Below are 26560 nucleotides of genomic sequence, written 5' to 3'. Positions count from 1 at the left end.
TGGTCCATTGTCTAAGGAAATCCAAGTTTTATTTTTTTTATGAAGGTGTTAGAATGATTTTTTCAAACAGGTACAAAATGTAGAAATGCAAGCAAAAATGCAAAAAGGAAATATCTATATTTTTAATTTTTATGTTTGGTTTTCATCACTGTCCCTAATTACAGTGGGTCATGCAAATAATGTATATGTATGAGTCTGACGCAGAGCTTATAGTTTATAAAGTGATAGCTATGGAAACAGAAGCACTTCCTAGTATATAGTTCTATTCACTGTGAAAAGGTCTTATTCTGCCTAGCTCAGCAAATTGATTGTGAGACTAATGAGATGAATTGTAGAAGTTCTGAAAAGTATGTATGAGTGACTGTTTACATAACACTTGCTTCTATAGTAGTTTTTTGATGTTTATTTTTCTCTAGGCCAGGACTTCTCAACATCAGTGAACCTGCCACACAGCCATGGCTGGCAGACACATGGCCTCACACCGGCAACAATCACAACGACTGCTCCATCAGCTGCTGCACAGCAGGGAATGGGAACAGCGATAGCAACCTGACTACCTATAGTCGCCCAGGTTAGCGACACAGGCAGCTTCATTTGTGTCAGCATTCTTAGAATTAGCCACTGAGACCGATTTCTTTTCCTTACTCTATTGAAAAGGAAAGTTGTATGTAGGTTTTTATGCAATGCTCTATTGTTTAGCAAACTAGCCTGATTCAAGTATTCTCTCAATCCCTTTATGTTCACCTCTCCTTTCCAGCAAAATGTTTACCAGTAGGCAATGAGAATGAACAATATGAATTTGAGTATAGTTAGGTCCAGAGAGAAAGGACAGCAGAAAGGCACTTGCCTTATGCAAGGATGATCCAGGTTTAGGTCCCTGGCACTGCACACGGTCACCTGAACCCCTCCATGTGATCATAAATAAGCTCTGAGGTCAGCTTGATCTGACTCAAAAACCAAACCAACAACAAAGTTGAATATAGTTGGTATATAAGAAAAAATACAGTTTTATAAAGGTATTCATGTTATTAAGTATGCATGTAATTAAAGTCTTAATTGTACTTATTTAGTTGCAGTATTTAAGGACTAATATAGATAAAAGGTCAGTCAATTAAAGGGAAGCAAATTTGTAAAAGGAAAAATAATCATTACAATTATATAATTGTAATAACAAAATAATTAAAAATTAATGGAATTTAAATCAGATTTTTATAGCCTAGAAATAAACTCTGAGGACTCAAGAGATATTTATATATTTTTCCAGGTGTGTATGCTTACAATTATTTTGTATATTCTGTATCAGGCTTAGAAATACGAGTAAATTAGTTTACTAAATGTCATGTTAAATCATAATAGTAGATATGGATTTTGAACACGTATATTTAAAATCAGAGCCAAACTGAAACGAAACAAATGCAAATACTGTGTTACACAAGCAGTAAGGGATAAAGATATTCACCTTTTATGTGGCCAACTTTATGTAGAATCCCAAGACTGCATATTGTTCCATGAGCATACCAAGAGTAATCCCTCAACAGTCAAGATTAAGTCCTGAACACAGATAGAGCCAGGTGTGACTACAAAAAAAATTACAAAGAGCAACAATCCTTAATATTCTCCTGCAGGAAATATATGTGTAGATTCAAAAGATATAGCTATATAAGTAAAATAGTTTACTAAATTAAGGAAGAGAAATGGAAGATATCACTTATATAAATATATCATGTAACATTAAGAACAAATTAAAAGCAATTTGTATGTCTACCATAAAAAGAAGCCACCCCTCCAGAGAACATGGATATGTATTGACATATTTGTGTGAACCTTGTCCACCTTTTACTTGTCCAAACAGATTGATGTGCACAAATTTTTTAAAAATATTATACTAAGCCTTACCAGGAGGGAAGTGATATTATCAAATTCATTTGTGCAGCTCTGTCCAATGCAGTAGCCTCCAGTGATAGAGGACAATTTAACTTAAATTTAGTTTGTCCCCATTAATTATATTTAAAGAATCAGAGACTACATTTGGCCATAATATTGTATTGGACAATACAATGTATGACATGTCTGTTATCTTGAAGGTTCTGTTAGATATCAGTCATATAGAATGACTGGTAAAGAAAATTAAGGTCCCCATGACTATATTTACTTATATTTCTTAATATTTTTTAAACACTTGTTAACACTTAGTGACACATAAGGATCAGGGACTTAGCTCAGTAGAACACTTGTCTTACATATGTGACACTCTGGGTCAATCCCCAACTCTGCAAAAATATATGACTGAATAAATATTAATAACTACAAATTATGAATAATAATTACAAGAGGCTATATAAATCAGATAACCATGTCTCTGACTACTTATCAAAAGAGAGATAATAGGTGAATTCAGTGAGATAGAGAAATTGTAAAGTTTTTATCAGAATATAGCTATATGTTAACATCAAGCATATTAGCTTTTTTCAAATTATATCCAGATGAAAATCAATTCTAAGGACTACAGGTTATTGTTGGTAGTTCTGTGAATTAGATGATTAAAATAATGGTGCTGTATCACTAAAACTTATTTTTAAGTAATACTTTAATTAATGATGGTTTTCATTTAAGTGATTAGTTCATTCTACTTTGATATATTCAATTTCAACTCTAGTTTTAATATATCTGAAGATATATTTGTGCATTTCAGTTGTCAGATATTTTAATAAAGAGGAAATAAGTGGGAACTTGAGATAGTAGACATATAGACTATTTGATTGAATCATATTGCTTGCTATAACTCATTTTTGTCATTATTAATGCTATTTTATACTTAGAATACATTATAAAACAGTAAAAATGAATATATAGTATTTTTTCTGATAATTTTTATACTGTGTAACCAAGAGACAAACTAAAAATATTCCCTTGAGCATCATATACTTTCTTTTTTACCTCTATTACTTGTACCTTTAAAAAGTAGCTACTTTAAAAATTATTGAAATCTCAAGTTCTATGATCTAAGGGCAGTTTTTCTTTTTATTATTTTTTTATTTTTTTATTATTTTTTAAGTTTCTCAATTTACATGCTCTGCTCTGTTGCTTCAGTAGTGAACCAGTATCTTCCAATTGTTCAGTTACTCAAGTAGAATATTTAAAGTTGACAAAGATATTTGTGATATATTTTAACACACTTCCTATAAATAATATTGTTAAAGAAATTTACCTTAAATTGTGAGTTTTTTTAACTATTAAAGAAATTTACCTTAAATTGTGAGGTTTTTTTTTTTAACTACATAAGCACTACTACTTCAACACTAATCTCTATTTTGTGTATCTTCTCTTTTTCTTGTTTACAATTTGCTTTACCTAGAAGATACATGTGAATAATTGACCTTTCTTAATCAGTCTTACTTCAGCCCTGTTGCTTTTTACATAAATAATTCTACCATGATACTCAAAGCGACTTACAAAAAAATTTTTAAACGAATAACCATGCAGAATGACCTTTTCCTTTTCCTCTTCATTGCACATAGCTGATTGTATAGCAAATTATAACAACCAACTGGATAACAAACAAACAAATCTGATGCTCCCTGAGTCAACAGTTTATGGTGATGTGGACCTTAGTAACAAAATCAATGAGATGAAAACCTTCAATAGCCCAAATCTGAAGGATGGGCGTTTTGTCAATCCATCAGGGCAGCCCACTCCTTATGCCACCACCCAGCTCATCCAGTCAAACCTCAGCAACAACATGAATAATGGCAGTGGGGACTCCGGCGAGAAGCACTGGAAACCACCAGGACAACAGAAGCAAGAAGTGCCACCAATTCAGTACAACATCATGGAGCAAAACAAACTGAACAAAGGTGAAGCACTTTGCCTTTATCCCCATCTCTGTTTTGTACTGGTCTCCTCATCCTTCAGCACTAGATGTCAAAACTTGTCTTGGACCAGGAAGTGAAATCTTTCTTTGGTTACTAAGGTCCTCTTCTCTTTGGTTTCAAGGTTTCCAATGTCAAAGAGTTTAATTAGAACAACAATAACCTTGGGAAATTGATTTTATAATAATATATAAGTATTTTCAAATGGTTTTGAGATTAATTTAAATTTAATCGTAGGTGAAGAATTGCTTTGGACAGACCATCTTTTATTCATAAGGCAGATATACAACCGTCACAATACCACACATTTAAAATAAATAGACGATTCCATTCTTTCCACTTGAGAATGAGAGATAATTGCTTCTACATGGTCCCATAAATGAATGGCAATTTTAGATCAAAAGAAGAAAAATAATTAAATTAAGCTTGAACTGGAGAAGTGGTTCAGTTGGTTGTATTTTTTTCTACAGCATTTTATTTCTAAGACGACTACAATATATGATTTTAGAACCTAAATTTCTTTGGTCGACCTGATTGATGTCTGTCAGGATAGATCCTAAAATAAATTGAGTTTAGTTTTAGGTGCAGATAGTAGCTGAGGCCTGAGGGGAATGTATTTCTATTGTAATAGGTGTCCATTGAAAGAGATAGATATTTGATTTCTTTGTAGTCCTTCAGGCTGCTGCTTTAATAACATGATTTGTAAAGTTATACCTCTAGGAAAATAAGGAACTGCTCTAATTTAAATAGACTGGGGAAATTTCATACAAATGTTCAATTTAAGGTTATACTTTGTTATCATTAGAAAATTGATTCATTTTCTTTAAGAATGAATTGAAAGCACTACTTTTTTTTTTCACAAAAAGCATGTTTATAGAGTTGGAGATTACAATAAAGACAATTTATTTGAGTAAGTGAATGTTACATGCATGGACTTAATAGTATAGTCATTGGGGGTCGGCGAGGTGGTGCTAGAGGTAAGGTGTCTGCCTTGCAAGCGCTAGCCAAGGAAGGACCACGGTTCGATCCCCCAGCGTCCCATATGGTCCCCCCCAAGCCAGGGGCGATTTCTGAGCACTTAGCCAGGAGTAACCCCTGAGCATCAAACGGGTTTGGCCTGAAAAAAAAAATAGTATAGTCATTGAGTTTAGTTTTGTTTTGTTTTCCAGTTTTACAACACATTCGGTTGATATGACATTCCAGTTCAATAAATATTTATTAACACTTATGAAAGTTCAGGACAAAAGCTGACAAAGATTAATAATACAGTTTCTGCAAATCATGAAGTTTGTACATAGATAATAGGGAATTCAAGTAATTACTGTGATGTTCATCCACAGTGTAAGATTTTAGTGTGGACTTTGGAAAACAGCAACATTGCTACAGGCAAAAATATCTTCTCTCTGATTTATTGTATATACTGCTTGTAAACACTTGATATGTCATACTTTGACTTGATATGTCAAGGACTTTGCAGTGCAACTACACTGATATTTATTTAGTACATTCCAGCGTTGAGTTTATCATTTGGACTTTCACTATTGTCTAGTAGGCAGATGCATTTCTCTGGCAGATTAGAATTCTTTACTTATCATGGTGTAAGGCCCAACCTTGCTAACAAGCTTTAGTTTTATTTTAATTGGTTTTTATACTCTGCAAACCAATATTGTTCTAAGTTTTTTTTAACTATTATAAAGTCATTTTATTATATATATTTTCTGAATTAACAAGCCCAGCCTATCTGATTTCTGGCCTCACTGATTTATAAATGTTTTAAAGAGAAGAAATGGCCCCTTATTTGATTCATTTCTCCTAAATTTAGTCTGATACATGTAAAGAAATTGCAATTCGTACTTTATAAATCTTAGAAGACATGTTTAAAAGTCTTTATCTTCTCTTGAGTTTTCTTCCAGAACACTCATATGATTAACTTGCACATCATGTATGTGATTATCTTGATAGACTAAAAGTCTCATTGTTGGTTACTGATTAAGACAGCAAAGAGAAAAATAAGTGTGTGGTAATTTTTTCCATTTTAAATGTCTAGATTATCGAGCAAATGACACAATTCCTCCAACTATTCCATACAACCAATCATATGACCAGAATACAGGAGGCTCCTATAACAGTTCTGACCGGGGCAGTAGTACATCAGGTAAGTAATGGGAAACCAAAGAAACAGTTTCCTCTTAAAGGATGCCATACTCATTACAGGATTACAGATCAAATGCTAATGAACTGATGTAAGCATAGGACATGACTAATCGCGTTATATCATTTGAATCTCCAAGGCTTGAGCATTTTCTCTGCAGATTGAAGACAGTCCATTTACAAAACCATTTTCTGTCATTTGGAAGCAAAGATAGAACCCTGAGTTCTAACAAAACTAGAAGGGGGAACTAGCCTTTGAAGATCAATGAAGCATCTTTTCTTCTCCACCCTACCCCCCTAAGAATATACAACTGAAAATGTTGTATATTCTTATACAATTATAGCTAATCTGCTAAATATGTTACATTTTAAAACAAGGCTATAAAGGCACACAACATTTGATATGCATGAGCCTGAACAGATCAAAAGTCCAAGAGATATTAACATGAGATTCAAGAGCCCAACTCAGTTTATAAATCTTTCTGTCTGCCCCTCAGTTCTACTCTAAGACCTAAGAAATCAAATTCCCAATTTGAGTCTGGAAGTGCCTACAAAGCCACATTGTGGTCGGCCTCTTCCCTGTGGTCTCCATGCTGTTGCAGCTGTTTGCCAGCTGTTCCTTGATAGTGGCTGCAGATGGAGCCTCACTGGTACTTGAGTCCTGTTTTTCTAATTAAAGGACGTTCATTATTAGAGCTAACATGTGGCAAGTCACACCACAATGAGAACAAAACCAATTGATCTTGAACTCTAGTATGTTGCTCTGAAAGGATAGAAATACCACCAGGACTGGATTAAAGTAGTTCTTAGATGCTTTTCTCTAATGCCCAGTGTCCGTTCCTTTCTTTTATAATGAATGTGGCATTTGCATTTTTGCATGCTTCCTTGACTAAGACATATGATTTGGCATCATCTATGCTTGAGCTTTTTCACTGATTGGAACTATTCCTAATTGAACAAAAGGAGTTTAGAAATAACACATTGCCCTTTTTTTGGACCTGTCATTTCCTTATTTTATTCTCCCATTTCCTTCCATTCTCTCTCCCTTTTCTTTCCTTCCTTCCTTCCTTCCTTCCTTCCTTCCTTCCTTCCTTCCTTCCTTCCTTCCTTCCTTCCTTCCTTCCTTCCTTCCTTCCTTCCTTCCTTCCTTCCTTCCTTCCTTCCTTCCTTCCTTCCTTCCTTCCTTCCTTCCTTTCTTTCTCCTTCCCTCCTTCCCTTTCTTGCTGCTTTCCTTCCCTTCCTTGCCTTCCTTCCCTTATTTGCCTTGATTCACTTTCTTCCTTCCCTTCTCCCCTTCATTCCTCCCTTCCTACCTCCCCACATCCCTTCCTCCTCTCCTTCTCCTCTTTCTTCTTTTCTTTCTTCCCTTCCCTTCTTTGCCTTGCTTCACTTTCCTACCTTTTATATTTCTTCCTTTTTTCTTCCTTCCTTTCTTCCCTTCTTCCTTCCTCCTTCTTTCCTCATTCCCTCTCTCCATCCCTCTTTCACTTTCTCCCTCCTACCCTTTTTTTTCCTGTATCAGGAAACAAATTCAAGGTCTATAAAGCAAAGTATTTGCTCTACTGCTGAACCATTGCCCTAGCTTAGTAATCTACTATTATACTACTATATATTTTCCATTGGCTTTAACAATTAAAGTCTTATTGAATGACTTTTCTTTTTTAAAAATAAATTAATGCTGTCATAAAACTGTATTAACATGTTATATCTTGTGATCAATTCTTACCCATTCTCTTGGAGAAAAATCATCTCTAAGTGGGAGATTATATATAATTCCTGGATCATATATAATATACTTGTTTTATACAGTATACCAACAATATTCTTTCTATTCCTTAGCCTAGACATTTATATTTGCTTTTACAATTGTGTTATTGATATCTGCAAGTATCTTTTTAAAAATAATGAAAAAATTGTTTAAAATAAAAAATATGCAAAATCTGGTATTAAAGGACAAAAGAAATAAATGAAGGTAGGACAGGCAGGTGATGTTAGGTCTCCCAGGAAAGATGGAATTTTAAAGTAGAAATGTGTCAGGAAATCGAGAGAAAGGTTCTGAATTGAATTCATAAGACGTATATAGTCATTATGTTATAGGACAACTGCATGAAAGAAGAGAGACTGAAGACACTCAAGAAGAGGCCTGACAATCATATTTTATTAATAACAGCTTATCCTTTTGCCTACACTTGGTGCAGAAGCATAGCTGTGTAAAATCATCTGGCTTAACAAACAGTGCCTTTAGACTCTTCCCATCTTACATTCAACAATAAAGCTCCTTGAATACACTAAAACCTTTTTTATGGAAAAGGCCAGAAGCTTTTTCCATGGAGGTTAAATACAAAAAACCAAAGTAATTTACTGGAATCTAGGGATTATTTAAAAAAAATAATTATAGACTCATTTTCTGTACCCCACATAGTTGAAAAAGAATAAAGACATATTGTCCTCGAGTATATTTTGATCCAAAGTCATTTTAAAGTGAGTACCCTTAAAATGTCTACCTATGTTCAAAGAATATGGAAAGTCTAAACTCAGAACATTAGAACATGTGCATAATTGGGCTATTTCAAGCTATAAGAGTGTCCAGGCAATATAAAATGTATTATTCATAATTTGATAGAAACTGTGACTATAAAATCTCTTCCCCTTTAAAAATAATTTTTTTGTTGTTCTGTTATATTAGTTCTTCCAGCAATTATTCTTATACCTGCCTTTCTGACAAAAACTAGTAATTTCATTGTGCCTAAAACATTTCACGGACAAGTACAAATTATGTATATGTAGTGATTTAATGCAACAGTGGAACTCTAATAGATCGTATCTGTATCATATTGTATTTTAGGCTCCAGCAATTAAATAACAGAAAAGCACTTTAGAAAAATATGTCTACAGCTCATTTGGTTTAGATAATAATCCATAATGCAATTAATTGCTGTAAGAAGATCACTATTAATGATATGACTTATAAAATTAATTTATGATTTTATTGACTTTTGGCTGTGTAAATTGTGAACCTTAGAAATATTTGGCATATTTCATTTTGATGCTTAAAATTAACGAAGAAAACCATGCTTATCTCTTTGTATGTGTTCTAAGATCATATCTGTAAACATAATTAACCTGTGATTCATAGAAATCTGTAAAGACTAAAAATAAGAGACTTGAATTTTATTTGTTTTGAAGGGAGTCAAGGCCACAAAAAAGGGGCAAGGACCCCCAAAGTGCCAAAACAGGGTGGCATGAATTGGGCAGACCTGCTTCCTCCTCCACCAGCACATCCTCCCCCACACAGCAATAGTGAAGAGTACAGTATTTCTGTAGATGAAAGGTAAGAAGAATTAGATGTTAAGTGGAAGCATATGAATTCCTAAACTCAAACTACTCCATGTTAAACTAGATCAGTCAACAATAAGAGAGTTATATTCAAGGTCTATAGCTTCTTGTCTTTTAAATAAATTAGGATTCACAGTCTGGATTTTATTCATTTTGTGGGGATTGTGCATAGGCCACAACCAAAGAAATTTAGAACTTACTTCTTAGGAGTCCTGCCTGGCAGTGCTCAAAGGACCATTTGTAGAGCCAGGGATCCAACTGGGGTCAGCTAGATGCAAGGAAAATGTCTTAACCTCTATACTATCTTTCTGACCCAAAAGGTCAGTCGGTTCTAAAGTCTACCTCAGTACTACCAAAATAAAAGAAACAAGTGCCTCAAAAGCTTCTCTTGGAACCAAGGATCCTGAATATTAGCAAATGGAATGATTCATTGCTCCTAGAGCAAAGACAGGATTGGGTTCATCCAATTCACCCCTCAACTTTTTTGCTAATTAATACTTTGCTTTTTGTGTGTGTGTGTGTTTCAAGATACTGTATTTCATATATGTTGGTTTCATGACCTTGAATTCATAGCCAAGAACACAATGTCACATCTCTAAATAAAAATATTTTCTATACATATTTCTTCTCCTAAGATACATTCTGCTTTTTTGCACTAGTAGACATAGACAGAACTCAAGTACTATACATGGTGTGTGGTATTTTAAATAGGAAAATTAACAAAATAGAGCAAAAAATTTTTTACCTGAATCACATTGTACTATTTAGTAAATGTGAAACATAAAACACAAAGATATTATGTTAAAGATATTACGTTGCTTTGCTTGGCCTCAGATAGGAGCCTGAATTTCAGCTGAGTCTATTTTGTTGCCTTCATTATCCATGTCTCAGGATGATGGAAAATGACATGGATATTGACTATGAGGGTATAAATAATTTTCAGTGAGTTGGTTAATTTGGAAATGTGCAATATGAGAAAAAAGATTACATGTTTAATTTCTAGGCTTTAGTAATAATGTTTGTTGTGATATTAGGCCATCCAAATATATCTACAATGAAATAAATAGATAGGCATTTTAAAAAATCAGCAGTGCTGCAAATGCACCTATACCTCAAGAGAAAGGATGTTTTCCTGGATACTGACTTTGGTTCTTGGCCTTGACAAGTAAGAAAGTTTTTATTCAAGAGAAGGTGTTTCTGCATATTAGGAAAATCTCAAGAGATTGGGACGCCTAGAAAAGTAGCAAAATCAGAGTAGGATATGATAGAAACCTGAAGAGGCAAAACAAATCAGAATATTTTAGACACTTGAATGTCATATTGCATCATTTTGTTCTATTCTCTTGATAATTAGACAACCAGAAATCATTACTTTGGCTCAAAGGAATGATCTGAAAGTGATGTGCATTATAATAATGATTTTGGAAGCAGTGTACGGCTGGAGAATAAGAAAGTGAAGGCAAAATGACCAATTAAAATCTTATTCCAATAGCATAAGAAACAGATTGAAAAATAGTAACAGGTCTAGTACTAGTACTAGTACTAGTGATAGTACAGCACAGCAGGTAGGTTGCTTGCCTTGCATGTGACCACCTCAAATTTGACCCTTACCATCCCATATGATGACAAGGGGTAAATCCTGAATGCAAAGCCAAAATAATAATAATAATAATAATTAATAATAAGTAAATTAGGTGCCATAGAATTAGTGACAGCAAGAAGGGTGCTTATATAGTATGTGATGAATCTGGGTTTCATCCCCAACTCTAAATATGGTTCCCTGAGTCCTACTATGAGCAAGCACTGTCAGGTGAGACACAGGCAAACAAAAACTAGACTGTAGAGCTAAGGGGAAAACTCCATGAACTGGAATCCATGATTTACATGCAGGAAACCTAGGTTTGCTCCCCAGCAATGCATTACCCTCTGAGCACTGCTAGAAGTGATCCCCCCTAAACCAGGAACACAGAGTTTCTTGAGCACCTCTAGGTTTGATGCTAAGACAAAAACAAAAAGATAAGACCAGATTTCTGAGAATTAGTAGAGATGAGTTGGGGAAGATTTTGGTACAGTAGAAGATAAGGAAAAAACAAGATGTCATTTGAATAATGAATAACTCACTGTCATTTTGCAGTTCTTACATTACTAAATCTGAACAGTAAATATATGTGTTTACAGTACCAGAGAGGGAAATAGTTGAATTAGTAAAAAAAGATACAGAGCAGCTGCATTATATGGTTCAAGGCAAGGAGCGGGGAGATGAGAAAATAATTTTCTTACCATAGTAAATCACTGCCACTCTGATCAATGGCCATATGCCTGGAGGAAAAAAAAGAGAAGTACAATCTAGCAAAGGGGTGCAGGAAACACATCACAGGGTGTTTTATATTCTTCACACACCATCCTCAAGGTAAGGCAGTGACTTAGTTTTTGTGCTCACCTGATAAAATATCAATTTATGAAAATTTCAGAAGAAAAGTTTGTAGAACTGAATTTGATCTTCCATCGATCTCACTTTGCAAAGGTTTTCAGGAGTGCTTTTTCATATACTTTAGTACATCATCTTTACATTGTTTGCAACACCACCCTTGAGTCATTCTGGTTTGAGAGCTAAAATATTTCAAACACATTAGGGGAATATCAAGTTAAATTCTGCTTACTTAGTAAACTTCATTGCATGACTTTAGGAAGTCAATAATATTTTAATGTAAATTGGAATCCCTAAGGAAAAATGGTATGTAGTGAATCGCAAAGCTTTGTGACAAAGCATTATTTAAAATTTTTATTTTTGAATAATGCTTTCTTAACGGACTCAGAATATTTGAATTTTTAAAAAAAATTAAAATTATCATGCCATTTACTACGCCAATAGTTGATTTGACTAGATTTGAAATAACTATGTCCTTATCATCTGTTGTAGCTATGACCAAGAAATGCCATGTCCAGTGCCACCAGCAAGGATGTACTTGCAACAGGATGAACTAGAAGAAGAAGATGACGAAAGGGGTCCCACACCGCCTGTACGGGGTGCAGCTTCTTCTCCAGCTGCTGTGTCTTATAGCCATCAGTCCACTGCCACACTCACTCCCTCTCCACAGGAAGAACTCCAGCCCATGCTACAGGATTGTCCAGAGGAGATGGGCCATATGCAACACCAACCAGATAGGAGGTATGTAGTGTGTGGCTTCGCTGACAAATCAGACCATTTCCAGTCCAGCATGACATTTATAGGTTGTAATTTTTAATGACACATGAATCATTTCCAAATCTCACTATCATCACCACTGTCATTCCTGGTCATCAACATATCAAATAATATCTGTGTCCATCAGATTAGATGATTTGACCATTGAGTTTATAACCATAAAGTAATACACAGTAATATGTACCCCTTATGACATGGAGATTATGATTTACGAATTTTATATTTTACTATGACAGATATGTATCTATATTAATATTTTCTTGTGTATGATTAAGAAAGCACTTCTTTGGTCAGTGAAAAACAGTTTTTCCTTATTTTTGAAACTTAAGTTGCATGATATTGTGAAATAATATATATGATATGTTTTATTTTGTGTTAAACTCAGGTACATTTGTTTCGTTGCAGTGCTATATTGGTGTATATTTAACCCGAGTTGCTGTGTGTGTGTGTGTTTTCGTTGTGTATAGTTTTTCTCAAATTTCCCTTCAGTACTCATAAGTGAATAACAAATTCTGTTTTATATTATTTGAATTTTACAAATTGTAATAGAACTTGCTGTGCTTGTTAACTATTATCAATAAGTGGATATTATTTTTAAATAACATTTTATTTAAACACCTTGTGTTTGATTGTGTATGATTGTGATTGGATTTCTGTAAAGAACATCCCCCATCACCAGTGCAACATTCCCATAACCAATGTCCCAAATCTCTCTCCTCCCCACCCCACCCCTGCCTGTACTCTAGACAGGCTTACTAAGTGGATATTATTTAATTCAAATAATAAATTCACTAAACTGAAGAAAGTTTTTAAACCTTATATGTGACATATGTGTGATGGGGAAAGTTGGATTCCCACACATTTAATTTTAATAGAAGTAATCCATGAAGCTTCATGAAGATCAAAACCAAGTAAGTCACCTCTACCCTGTTAGTGTCACAGGATATAACTGTCACTCTCATTCAAAGTAAATGGGAGACAATTAGAAGCTATTAGTTCTGAAATATCTTGACATTTTCTTTTTATTTTTTAAAATTACTCATTTCTTCGTGGTTCCTCTCTAATATAAGTGAGACCCAATATCTTCTGGTTATACCCGTTTTATTTTGTATCATTTTCATGTAAAATGGGCTAGGGTGAAGTACAGTGGGTAGAGTCCATGTCTTAACAGTAATGTAACAACTCACATGATTCTTGTAGTTTTTCAGGAAAGTCTTACATATTCATGAGGGAGAATGGTGAGCTTTGCATTTGGGAGACATAATATGCATATGTTGCTTGTATATCAAATAGCAGAGAAATATCCCTGCTGGTGTTATTTTAGGATGGTAATGAAAAGCAAAGGGGCTCAAGGTCAAGGACTACCACCACAGTATACATTGACTGGAGACTGTGTGTGTGTGTGTGTGTGTGTGTGTGTGTGTGTGTGTGTGTGTGTGTGTGTGTGTGTGTACTGAGGGAAGTGGAGATGGGATGGCTCTCTTTATCAATTTAAAGATGTTCTTAAGGTCAAGGACTACCACAGTATACATTGACTGGAGACTCTGTGAGTGTGTGTGTGTTTGTGTGTGTGTGTGTGTGTGTGTGTGTGTGTGTGTGTGTGTGTGTGTGTGTGTACTGAGGGAAGTGGAGATGGGATGGCTCTCTTTATCAATTTAAAGATGTTCTTAAGGTCCCATTTGCCTCAATATGAGGCAATAGAATGCAAAGCAACAGCTTCTACAGGAAACTATCACAACCTTCAAACTACAAACCTCCTGCTTGTCCATTTTAGATTGCCCTAACCACAGGAGTCCTTTAGAATTTGAAGAAAGGTAAATTAGAAAGGGGGGTGCATTTGAAAAAACTTTAACTCTCCCAAGCCAAGTTCTGTTATTACACTCAACCTTTCAGATCCTCTTTTTTTATCCTCCATTGTTGAGTCAGTAGCTTAGAATTGTGGATTCAGTGTATAAGACTAACTTGTCTATATAAAAAGTAATGATAACCAAGGGAACAGGCAAAATTCACACCAAAAATTTTGTAATTTTCAATCAGCTAAATTATTCCACTTTACTTTCTTTGTTGTCTCCCTACCTTTGCCAAATTAAATTATTCACCAAGTACCTTTTGAATTTGAATTCTAAAATACCTCTGAATTTTGTTCTTTTACACCCAGGCTATAAAAGAACTGTTCCACAGTCCCTATTCCTTGAAATACTGCTATATCCTTGAACTGATCTCCACTTTTCTTCTTTGGCTTTTCATTCCACTCTAAATTATCTGTCTTTATGCACAAGTCTGTGTTATTATTTCTCATTTAGAATTCAGTCTGTGTATCCTGGTATCCAAATCTTTCACATCCTTTTCTTTCACTTCCTACATTCCTCCCACACCCTGAACACACCTTGTTCTGTTTTAAATTCCAATTCCAACCAGCAGTACCACATCCTGGTTGTAGAGGGCTGTGCTTAGTCTTGCCAGGAAGGTCAGATCATTCTTGATGTCTGGCTTCCCTAAAATTTGTATCCTCACTGAACTCATATTTCTTACACTTGATAATATTTTGATTTCTTATTCCAATTCTAATGCACTCTCCCCCACTATGCCATACTCTTAGTTGTATAGTGTTGCAAATATCAAAACCTTTACAGTTGGTGCCAATCTGTTTAAATCCTTTCATTTTGTTTTCATATTTTGTCAGCATTTGATGTTACTGTTGTCTTATTAAAATTATAAGCTCTTTGAGGGCAGAGCTTCTTAGCTGTCTTGAATTCCACAAAAGTGTCTTCAGTAATTTTTTTGATGAATTAAATCTGAGACTAGAGGAGGATTTATTGTTAATCTATCCAACTTCTAGCTTAAGGGCATCCTTACTTGTATAAAATCAATATAGATATGTATCAGTAGGAAATGCAGTGGGGCTTGTACTTAAAATTCTATTTAACAACATTTAGCCTTTTATCAAGAAGGTCTGATTTCATACCTTAAAGGTATGGAGATTTTATTTCCTGGTTTGTTGTTGAAAATACTATTGTTTACCAGTAAAATCAAATGAAATGCCAGCAGAAAAAAAATGATTGTAGCTCTGCTTTTATAAAGATATATACAATGATCTTATTAAATTTTGAAAACACAAAGTGAAGCAACTAAGGATGCATGTAGCTGAAAATAGTCACCTCAGTGAAAATATTTTCAGTTCCTGCATCTCTACATATTTTTATTGCCTTGGATTTATAATATACGACTATTTTATAAGCAAGTTTCTTTGCTAGACAGATTGAATTTTTCAATTTTACTACATTTTATGCCTAAATACCCATGGTAAACAAATATGCATTGGACATTCATGTTGTGTTTTCTTGTTTGAAACAATGTGCAATGCTGTTAAATCTCTGACTGAAGCCTACTCTAAAACCTTTGACTTATTCAGAAGTCTGCCCCATCAGTAGATGAACTATGTTTCTCATCATCCTGCCACTTCTCTAATAATACACTCATTAGAGATAGATAGCTATTTCTCTACAGATTTCATTCTACAGCTGTAGACTCATATATCCAAGTACATGTTCCTGTAGATTTTTACTGCTTAACTATCTCTCAGAGTGAAACACATATCTGCAGCCAGAAAGGCACTTTCCTACTTCCAGCAGCCATTTTCTCTTGCCTATATTACTGTAATGGTCCATAAGTAGTCTTGTTGCCTTTAGCCTTGCCCCTTCTTCAATCTAATCTTCCTGCCACAGGCTATGCAGCAGCATTTTTCTAAAATGCAGCAATGATCAAGTCTCTCCATTGCTTAAAATCCCCCAATGGCTTCCCATTTCCCTTCAAATAGAGCAAGATTCTTTAATGCAGCAATCAAAGTCCTTTGTGATGTGACCCCCACATGCCATCCCTTCCTTATCTATCACCACTCCCCTGGGCTCTGTTCCTATAGCCTTTACTCTTAAGTTTCCTCCAGTTCCTGGAATGAGCAGTGTTTTCACCCACCTCAAGGTCTTTCCCCATCTCATCCCATCTTCCTGGAATATTAGCTCCTCTCTTTTCTAGAGTTAAAATCTCCAGTAACCTTTATGCTCAAAATGACAATGTCAGAGTTAGTATCAACATGGAGAAAATGAGAAGAGATTTTGCTACAAGGAAATAAGTGTGGAATTGAAAGACAATCCCAGTACAATCTCATCCATAAGTGAAACAGGGAAAAATATATATAAATCAGTCAGTTAAATACAGCCAATGTAACTCTGAGATTTGAAATAATTAGGGTCTCTAAAATAGGAAAGGGAAAAAAAAAGGTTGTGAAAAATGTTTTGAGAGGCATTTGGAAAGTTTGATGGCAGTGAAATTTGGGAATAGGGACTGTCAGGCATAGATATAGAGGTGGTAAGCTGTATTTTTTAAAATGTTATTGTGTTATAAATCAAAGATTAGTTTATAAAAAGGCATAAAAAACATTTTTTAAGGAAGCAAAAAGTCACAGATCGTTTTCAAGTGTTTTCCCTACTGTTCCAATTCTGAAATAGGAACAAATTGTTGAGCCCATGACACTCCAGAAATTTTCTGATATAGCTCTTTGTTAATACTGTGTCATCATTGCATAATTAATTTATCATTTCTTCCATTGGACTACAAAGGTCTTTGCTCTCAGAGCAAAGCAAAACTATTTTCTCAGTTAAATGCACTATTAGTTCTTATTTCTTCACTTAGATACCTGCTTTCTGCTGTCTTCCGGGCTCTGTGACCTATTTGTCTTCACATCCATCCAGTTTCATTCTCAGGTTCTTTCACAGAGCACAAACTTCTCTTAACAAAAGGCACTCAGGGCTATATCCTCTTCAACTATTTTGGTTGACTTTCATGAAAGTAAGAAAAAGGATACTAGGTTATTTAAGAGTTGCACTCAAAACTGGCTTTTCTGATTTCAGAAATACAGAATGCAACTCTGTCTTGAAGAAGTGGCAAATTCTCAGGCCGGAAGAGTAGTTGTGATGAAAGATATTGTTATGAATTTCTTTGTAAAGTACAGTCTGCCACAGCTTAATGTTTAGTTAGCATTATTAAGTACACATGTCTTTTAATAGAATCATTCCATCTCTTTCATAGTGAATTCTTCCATAATTTCCTGGGATCCCTTTAGTCTCAGAAACTAGTCAAGTCTTCACTATACTAGGCTCATAATAGACATTTAATAAATAAGCCAATGTTTTACTTTTATTTGTATGTATGACTTTTATGTTTTTGTGTTAAAGGGACATTTACAAATAGTGTGATATATATCAGTAAGAATTGCTAAACAGGGTATAGGGTAGTTTTCTTGCATGTGGTCAACCTGGGTTCATTCTCCAGATTATCCCATATAGTCCATTTGAGTACTGACAGGAGTAATTCCTGAGTGTAGAACCAGGAATAGCCCTTGAGCATCATTGTATGAAGCCTCCCCCCAACCCCCAATAAAAAGTAATGGCTAAACTTATAAACCCTGTTATATTTATTTAGTGAGATACACTTTCAGTATTATGGGTATTAAACCTTCATTTTAGTGACCAAAAAGGATGTTTTATTTTATTTTTCTTTTGACTTTCGGGCCATTCCTATTGGTACTAGGGCTTGCATCTGGTTCTATATTCAAGGATCACTCCTGGCAGACTCAGGGCACCATATGTGCTGCAGATGATATGTGCTGTAGGTCCACCATTGAAGGCGAAAACCCCATCTGCTGTATTATCTCTCTGACCTCAGATTTTTTATTTTTCTTTGTCTAAAAGTAAGTAATCAACATTATAGGAATTACTTCTTTTTCATCAAACAATAACTATGAAGGCAGTACAATAGAACATAGATATATATTTTAAAATATATCAGTGCTGATTTTTATCCCAGTTGCTATTTAATAAAAACTAAAAAAAAACCTTGAAAAGTAAAAGTAATTATCATGTAATTAAATAATAAGTTTATACACCTTTTATTAATATGGAAAAATTGTAAATAAGACAGGAAAAGTACTTTGTGAGCATGCACACTATATTGAAGATACAGCAATTTTATAAAAAAATATCTTAAAAATGTGCATCATCTCTTTGACTTTGTCTGGTGAATGATAAGTGGTAAACTATATAAATACCTGCTTTCATAAATTAATAGCATCATTCCTTTCTTCCCTTGAACATATTTACTAAGGAATTATTTTTGCAGGAGACCAGAGTGTTGTGATTTATGACCATACACTGTACATTATTTCACATGACATTGAAACTCCTCAAGGGCAAAAATCTAGGGGTTGAAGTAGTTCAGTTGTGGTAAGTCCCTCTTGAATGCAGCATCTTGAATAGCTTTTTTTTTATCAAATAGAATATATTACATATTTCAAACTATAAATGTTTATCACACATTTCCTGGACTTGCCTTATTTACAGATGGTTTGAATAAATTCTCTGTCTGGCCTCAGCATTTGCACAGGGTGGTAGTAGTTAAAAGCTATCCCATGTTTAACATGAAGTTGTTTTTGCTCTACAGAATGTGATTTATCCAATTACAACAATGCTGGCATCCTTTCATACTAAGGCAGCTATACTATAACCCTTCCATGATCACCAAAATAGTTGTTCTTATGCTAGAAGGTCTTATTTTTTTTTTTCACTCTAAAAAAAGGAAGTTCCTTTTTTTGATTTTTGGATGCTTGGATATACATGTTGACAAAGACTAAATTGACTTTTAAGTGTGGTATTTCATTGAATTCCAAATTAAACAAAGGTTTTTCCTTCAATGTATATAACATATCCAGATTGAAACAATTATCCGTTTTAATCTCTTAAATAACTTCAGATTTGGCACATTCTTCTGTTTCTTTAAGTGGTACAACCACAGATGTATTAGAAACCACCCAGAATTAAAAAAAAAACTTTAAATTAAATAACTATGCAAATATGATTACATATGTATATATTTGTGTCAATATGTTCTTTACATCTTTGCGTTTATGCTACATTTACACACACATATATATATGCATATATATATATGAGTGAATATTATTCCTAGAAGCAAAGTTTGTGGCCTGAAAAATAAAATGTGACTTTTATCCCACATTTAATTTAATTCTGAATTTCAATCAGTATCATTCTTCACATGTAACATAATAATAAAGAAAATACTTGGAAAGTGGTAAGAATTGAGTAAGTTGACATTGTGAAATATAGTTAGCTCTAAACAGATGCTCATGAGTTAATTACATTATCTTAACCGTAATGTAATTCTTTCCAACCTTGTTAGTTAAACATGTTCATTGAAGTAACTCAAATCATTGGAATAAAAATGCACAACATTTGGGGCGGAAGATATAGAATAGTGGGTAGAGTTGTGTGCCTTACATGTGACTGATTCCCTCTACCTAATATAATCCCCTGAGCCAGCTAAAAGTGATTTCTTAGTGCAGAGCCAGGAGTATGCTCTGAATACCACCAGATGTAACAAAAAACAAAGCTTTTTATCTTTGAACAAATGCTATCTCATCCAAAATATGGTGCTTCCTCGTAAAAAGCCTCAAGTCAAAATAGGTTTGTTTTACCTGAACTTAATCCAAATGATAAAACACAAGAAGACTTCTGTTAAACTTAAATCAATGTGTAGTCTCAGATGGTTAAAGGTGCCCCAAGTATGGGGATAAATGTCTTACAACTTCTGATAAAATAAAACTTTTACTCAGTCATTTTATTTTTCCCTCTGAAAAACAGTGTGCTGTATGGAAGCAAAGATCAAAATGGCATGCTTGTGAATTCCTTGATTTCTTTCTCTCTCTGAGTCTTTTTCTTTTTTTTTAAATAATTTTTATTGTGATCAAAGCGAATTACAAGTCTTTCACAGTAATACTTAAGGTAGAGAGTGACAATGAATCAGGGCCATTCCCACCACCAGAGTTGTCCCCCCTCTACCCCTGTTCACAGCATACACCCTATGCCTCCCCCTTTGCTCCTTGGACTGCTTGTGTAACAGGTCTCCTTTGAGTATAGCTTGTTGTAGATTGGGTATCAATTCTGGTATCGTTGACTTTGGGTGGGGTGCTTAAGTCTGATCATTTTTTATTTCTATTCAATGTTCATATGACTGGTTGTTCCTGGTATCATCTTTTTGTTTGTTTGTTTGTTTGTTTATTTTTGTTTCCTGTGAGTCTTAAATAATAAGCTGAGCCATGCCTGTTTGTCTTCCTGCAGACGGCAGCCTGTGAGTCCCCCTCCACCGCCAAGGCCTGTTTCCCCACCGCACACCTATGGCTACATTTCAGGGCCCCTGGTCTCAGATATGGATACAGATGCACCAGAAGAAGAGGAAGACGAGGCCGACATGGAAGTGGCCAAGATGCAGACCAGAAGGCTGTTGTTACGGGGGCTGGAGCAGACCCCTGCCTCCAGTGTTGGGGACCTCGAGAGCTCAGTCACTGGGTCCATGATCAATGGCTGGGGCTCAGCCTCTGAGGAGGACAACATTTCCAGCGGGCGCTCCAGTGTTAGTTCTTCTGATGGCTCCTTTTTCACGGATGCTGATTTTGCCCAGGCAGTGGCAGCAGCTGCAGAGTATGCTGGTCTGAAAGTGGCTCGACGTCAGATGCAGGAGGCTGGTAAGTAGTAGGATCTAACGGGCTGGGAAACAAGCCACTGACACCTTTCTTGATTCCTATGAGTTTTATATGTAAATTGCAATTCAGACATTTTCTTTTTTAGTTTTTGCTTGTTTGTTTTTCTTTGTTTTGTTTTGGGACAACACCCAATAACGCTCAGGGGTTACTCCTGGCTATGTGCTCTGAAATCGCTCCTGGCTTGGGGGACCATATGGAATGCCAGGGGATCGAACCACTGTCCATCCTAGGTTAGCACATGCAAGGCAGACGCCCTACTTCTTGCGCCTCTGCTCTGGCCCCAATTCAGACATTTTCTGTTCAGATATTTGTGCCATCTCTTAAGGAAATCAAAGTCCAGTGAATTGCCACGAGTTTCTTACTTGAAAATGGTTTTTTAAGCATTCTAATTTTAATAAATTTTGGATAATTGATACTATCTGTAATATACTCATTTTGAAATAGGATAGTCAAGTAGTGTGAAGATGATAATGACGATGCACAAGTTTATGTAATGTTTTACATATAGTACATAACATTTGAATGAAAAATTACCAAAAATAAATGTGGCATGCATGTGCACATAGAGTCCTAGCAAATAAATATTCAATTTATTCAGCTATATATAGTTAATGATTTCTGTTTTATAAGTGTTTGCTTTTTCTAAGATAAAAAAAAGATGTGGCCAGAGACATAGGACAGCAGATGCTTCTGCTTGCCTTGCATAAGTCCTACCTGGGTTGCATTCTTCCAGATCAGATAGGGTTCCCTGAGCACTGCCAGGAGTTATTTCTGAGTGAAAAGCTAGCAGTAAGCCCTGAGCACATCCAGTATAGCCGAAATAGAGGTGAAAAAAATTAACCAAAGTATACTTTAGTAGTTCTCTTATCTCATTTAGTTAGAATTTGTCTAGGAGAAAAAGAAATTCAATTGTAGGGGACATTAGGAAAGGAACATTTTTCCTAGTCCCCCTTCCTCTTCTTAAAATGAATCCTCCTCTTGCCTTTCAGATAGAATATGCATTTATTTAGTAGGAAAACATAAAGATTTATAATATGCATATATTCTTAAGTGTAAATGTTTCAAATTATAGAACACATTTATTATCTAATGATTCACAGGACCAATTTTCTTTTTAGTTTTTCAACTTCTGGGGCCGAAGCGATAACACCGCAGTAGGGAGTTTGCCTTTCACGCAGCTGGTTCAGGATAGACCTCAGTTTGATCCCCAGCAACCCATATGTCCCCCAAGCCAGGACTGATTTCTGAGCACAGAGCTAGGGTAACTCCTGAGTGTCACCACGTGTGGTCCAAAAACAAAAAAAAAAGTAAAGAAAAAAATATCAACTTCTATTTTTCATTGCCAATTACCTGGTTTTACTTAACATATATCTATTACATTTTAACCAAATTTAATTTATTTTCTACTTTCAACCCTGTTTAGAAAGTAAAATGTATGCTGTCAAATCCTTTGGACTTTTAATGGTGATACTAATATCGCATGCACATATTATTTATAATGATACACATTGAAACATCTATGTTAAATGCAATGATATTTTAGAAGCAATTATATTTAAAGGTAAATAGTGGAACTGGAGAGATAGTACTGTCGGTAGGACACTTACCTTGTACCTGTCCCAATTAAGTTCAGCCTGTGACCCTCCATATGTTCCCCCTAGCACTACTGGGAGTGAACCTTGACTATAGCACTGTGGCCCCCAAATAAGTAAATAAATAAAAGGCAAAATGAAAAAAAGTAACTTAAATCTAGTTGCTATATATTTTCATTTCTATATATGTATAAAATATATATATTTCACATAAATGCTGTTTATGTTTTTTGTAACCAAGAAACACAAATAGAAGTATTAAAGAGTACAGTTCAGCAAGAGATGTATTTTAGGAAAACAAATTATAATAAGGAAAATTAATTATTGCTATTTTTATTTTATTTTTCTCACTTTAGTAACTGTCCCAGTAGTTTTGCAAGTTAGCTTTGGATATTGTACTATTTGCTATTTTTATTTATATAAAAAGCTATTAGAAAAATATTTAACTAAAATTATAAAATTATTTATATCATCAAGAATGGGCTGCAGAATAAAATGTTTAATGTGTTTAAACCTATTGTTTTGAAATGTGTGTTTACTTTAGATAGGACTTTTTCTTATGGAATTCAACCTGATTTTCACTTTTCCCCATTAATAGTTGATTCCAATTAAATATAGAAACCTAAATATCCTTCTTAGTAAATAGTATCAGATTATAGCTTTTTCTTTTATATTTTACTGGCCTGTTAAATATATATAGTGCATATATATAATTATATAAGTGAAATTAAGCATCTCTAACAACTGCTTTCAAATTTCATTAGGGTGTATTTCAGTTTATTAAATCAACAAAATATAAAAATAATGTTGAACATTCTGTAAATAACCTTATGCCTCAGAATCCATGTACAGTAGATGGTCTTGCACAATAGAGAGAATAATGGATTCCATCTCAGACCTAATTCTCTCATTTCATGGATATGTAACTTTAATTGTAATAGTCTCCACAGCTAAAGAGAGTTTGGTTTAATATTTTATTGTATTGTTATTTAGTGGTACTTCTGGCTTTCGTTTGGCTCATAATTGTAATTAATTCAACATGCATGGACTTTGCCTATTAAAAATGTTCTTTTCAAGAAAGAGCCTTACTTATCATATAACAAAGTTAATATGAATGAATAATCCCATTACATTGCATCTCTCTTTGATGCATTCATGTCTTATTTAATATGCTTCAGTTAACATTTTTAAATGTGTGCTTTTGTCTATTTACAGTCAGAAAACATGTGTCGATGTGTTTAGAGTTTTCTGGTTTAGTTTCTTTGGTTTTCTTCTCATCTAGGATTCCAAACTATGGAGTTTGAAAATATACTTAGAACAAGGGTTGAACTTGCCTCTGGCCTTGAACTTTCTTTGCAAATAACTTTGTTTTGTTTGGAGATTGTACTCAACTGAACTCAGAACTGACTCCTGGTACTGTGTTCAGGAATCAGTCCTGGTGGGACTCGTGTGACCATATGCTGTGCTAGGGATCAAACCCACATCTACTGCATGTAAATTAAGTGTCCTACTTACTCTACTGTCTTTTCAGCTCAGGCTCCCTGTTTAAAGTTTCTAGTTCCTGTTAAAATCAATGAAATATATATAAGTAATGTTGAAAATTTTCATGTAAAAGATCTATGTATTTAATAGGACATAGAGGACCTACATGTCATATATGTATATATGTCCCAATATGTATTTTCAGCTATATGTATAACACTTCTAAATAACCCAAGTAATGAAGATCATGATTAATGCAATTAGAGCTCCATTGTATTATGGGCTAGATAATATCTACCACTGTAACAATAATTCTCTAATACAACTAGAAGTTGTAAGAGCTCTAAAATGTCAATTTGATGACTAATGGCAACTTTAAATATTGTTCCTTTAAAATCAAATAGCCCATAACCATCCCTACCATTATCAAAAGAAATATTAAAAGGTTTAAGTATGTGATCTAAATTCATTTTAGTATAGCATAAGAGAGAATTCCTTACGTTGGGGGAAATTTAGGTATTATTATGATTAAAATGAATTATAAAATACTCACCTGAATCATTTGCCTTCAAAAACATAAAAATATTTTAATTAAAATAAGATTTTTAACTCGAATTAGTATGGATCATTCACAGAATATGAATTACTTCAGCTCCCAAGCAGGAAGTCCAGGTTACTCTGTTGATTCTCAGCCAACTGGTACAGCAGTAACATGCTTATTGGGCCCTGAAATACCATGATGCATGGGGCGCCCTAAAGGGATTCCTTGAGGGGAGGGCTCAAGGGTTGTACTTGGATATGCTTTTGGCAGATGGGGTCTATGAGGTACCAGCTTTTGAACTCAGTCTCTTGCTTTACTATTCTCCCAGCACCAAAATATAAGTTTATTTGTTTTTTGGGGGGCCTAAATCCAGCGGTGCTCAGGGATCAGTCCTGACAGACTTCCAGGGACCAAATTAGGTACCAGGTATTGAACCTAGGTCAGGTTGCTTGGAAAGCAAGCACCCTACCTACCATACTTTCTTTATAGCCCTACAACATGAATTTCTTGAGAAATAGACTGAGACTACTCCATCTGAGAAAAGTAGACACAGGATATATTATATAAGACTAGCATGTTTAACAATATTTTTTAGTTATAACTGATTGCAAAAATTATTAGAAAGATTATTCTTTCACAAACAGGTGCTTGAATTTTAGCGGAATGAAGTGCCATGTGAAAATGAAGAATCAGAAAGAGTGGCCTGAGTGCATGCTTTGTTTTCAATAGATGAGGGTTCAATTCTAGCATCATGTGGCCTCTAAAGCCTCCAGGAGTGACCCCTAAGTACATGAGAGTCAGGGTGTGACCAAAAACCAACCTGCCTGCTGACACAAACAAACAGAGAGATAAATAATGCTTGAGTTTGCTTTGAGGATTTTTTTTTTCTCTAGTAGATAGCTCACTCAAGCAGAGTAACAAAAATTTTAGAATTTATTGTAATCATTTACTTAAGCTTATTCTTTTGTTGTTGCTTTGTAAGGAATGGTTCTTTTTCAGTGTTTCATTATTGCTTGATAATTAAAATTCATTGATGTTTTTGGCTTTGCTTCACCTCCCCTTAGGTCGCCGACATTTTCATGCATCTCAGTGCCCTCGACCCACAAGTCCTGTTTCTACTGACAGCAACATGAGTGCTGCCATGATGCAGAAGGCCAGACCCACCAAGAAACCGAAACACCAGCCAGGACATCTGCGCAGAGAAGCTTACACAGATGGTAAGTCCATTGGAATGACTGAAAATGTCTCTGCATTTTGCCTGTTTACTCTGGTTATCTAGGACTAGAAAATGTCTCTACTGACATTAGACTCTACATTAAAAAATTCATTGACAGTAAGCTTTGTCTTACTGGTAGGACTAATAAACTTAAATTATCCTAACAAGAAGACTTAGCCCTCCCAGTTTATAATAAGCTGGTATTTAAGAAACAAAAATAATATTTCTTTTAAACATTATATAAAAGGTGATTGTATGTTTTCAAACAAATAGACATCCTGTAGTTGTTGTAATGTCTAGGATCAACCTTCATTGGATTTACTGACAAATTTACTTTCTTTCACTCCTTTTCTACCTCTGCAAAAGTTTTCCTGAAAATAAAAGACAAGAATCATATTTAAATATTAACTCTAACTATATTAGTGCTGCAGGCAGCTATTTTGTACACCAAATAGAATCTGCTTCCTTCATGCCTTCACATACAATGCTGGCTCTCTCTGAAGTGGTAACACTTGTACTCCCAAGAGAGCACTGGAGGAAATGCAAACATTGTGATA

At 34.7% G+C, this 26560-nt stretch overlaps 1 protein-coding gene across 1 annotated transcript in view; it reads left to right on the top strand.

The window, feature by feature from the left end:
- Positions 1–26560, top strand: part of ROBO1 (roundabout guidance receptor 1) — a 945902-nt gene that overhangs the window by 905268 nt on the left and 14074 nt on the right. The window contains 7 exon segments of the mRNA XM_049785492.1: positions 417–571; positions 3519–3854; positions 5917–6024; positions 9207–9351; positions 12277–12525; positions 20751–21154; positions 25852–26004. Coding sequence (XP_049641449.1) covers positions 417–571; positions 3519–3854; positions 5917–6024; positions 9207–9351; positions 12277–12525; positions 20751–21154; positions 25852–26004 — 1550 coding nt within the window.

Source organism: Suncus etruscus, chromosome 13 (assembly GCF_024139225.1).
Source record: "Suncus etruscus isolate mSunEtr1 chromosome 13, mSunEtr1.pri.cur, whole genome shotgun sequence".
Lineage (NCBI taxonomy): Eukaryota > Metazoa > Chordata > Mammalia > Eulipotyphla > Soricidae > Suncus > Suncus etruscus.
This window is presented reverse-complemented; position numbering and strand designations above follow the sequence as displayed.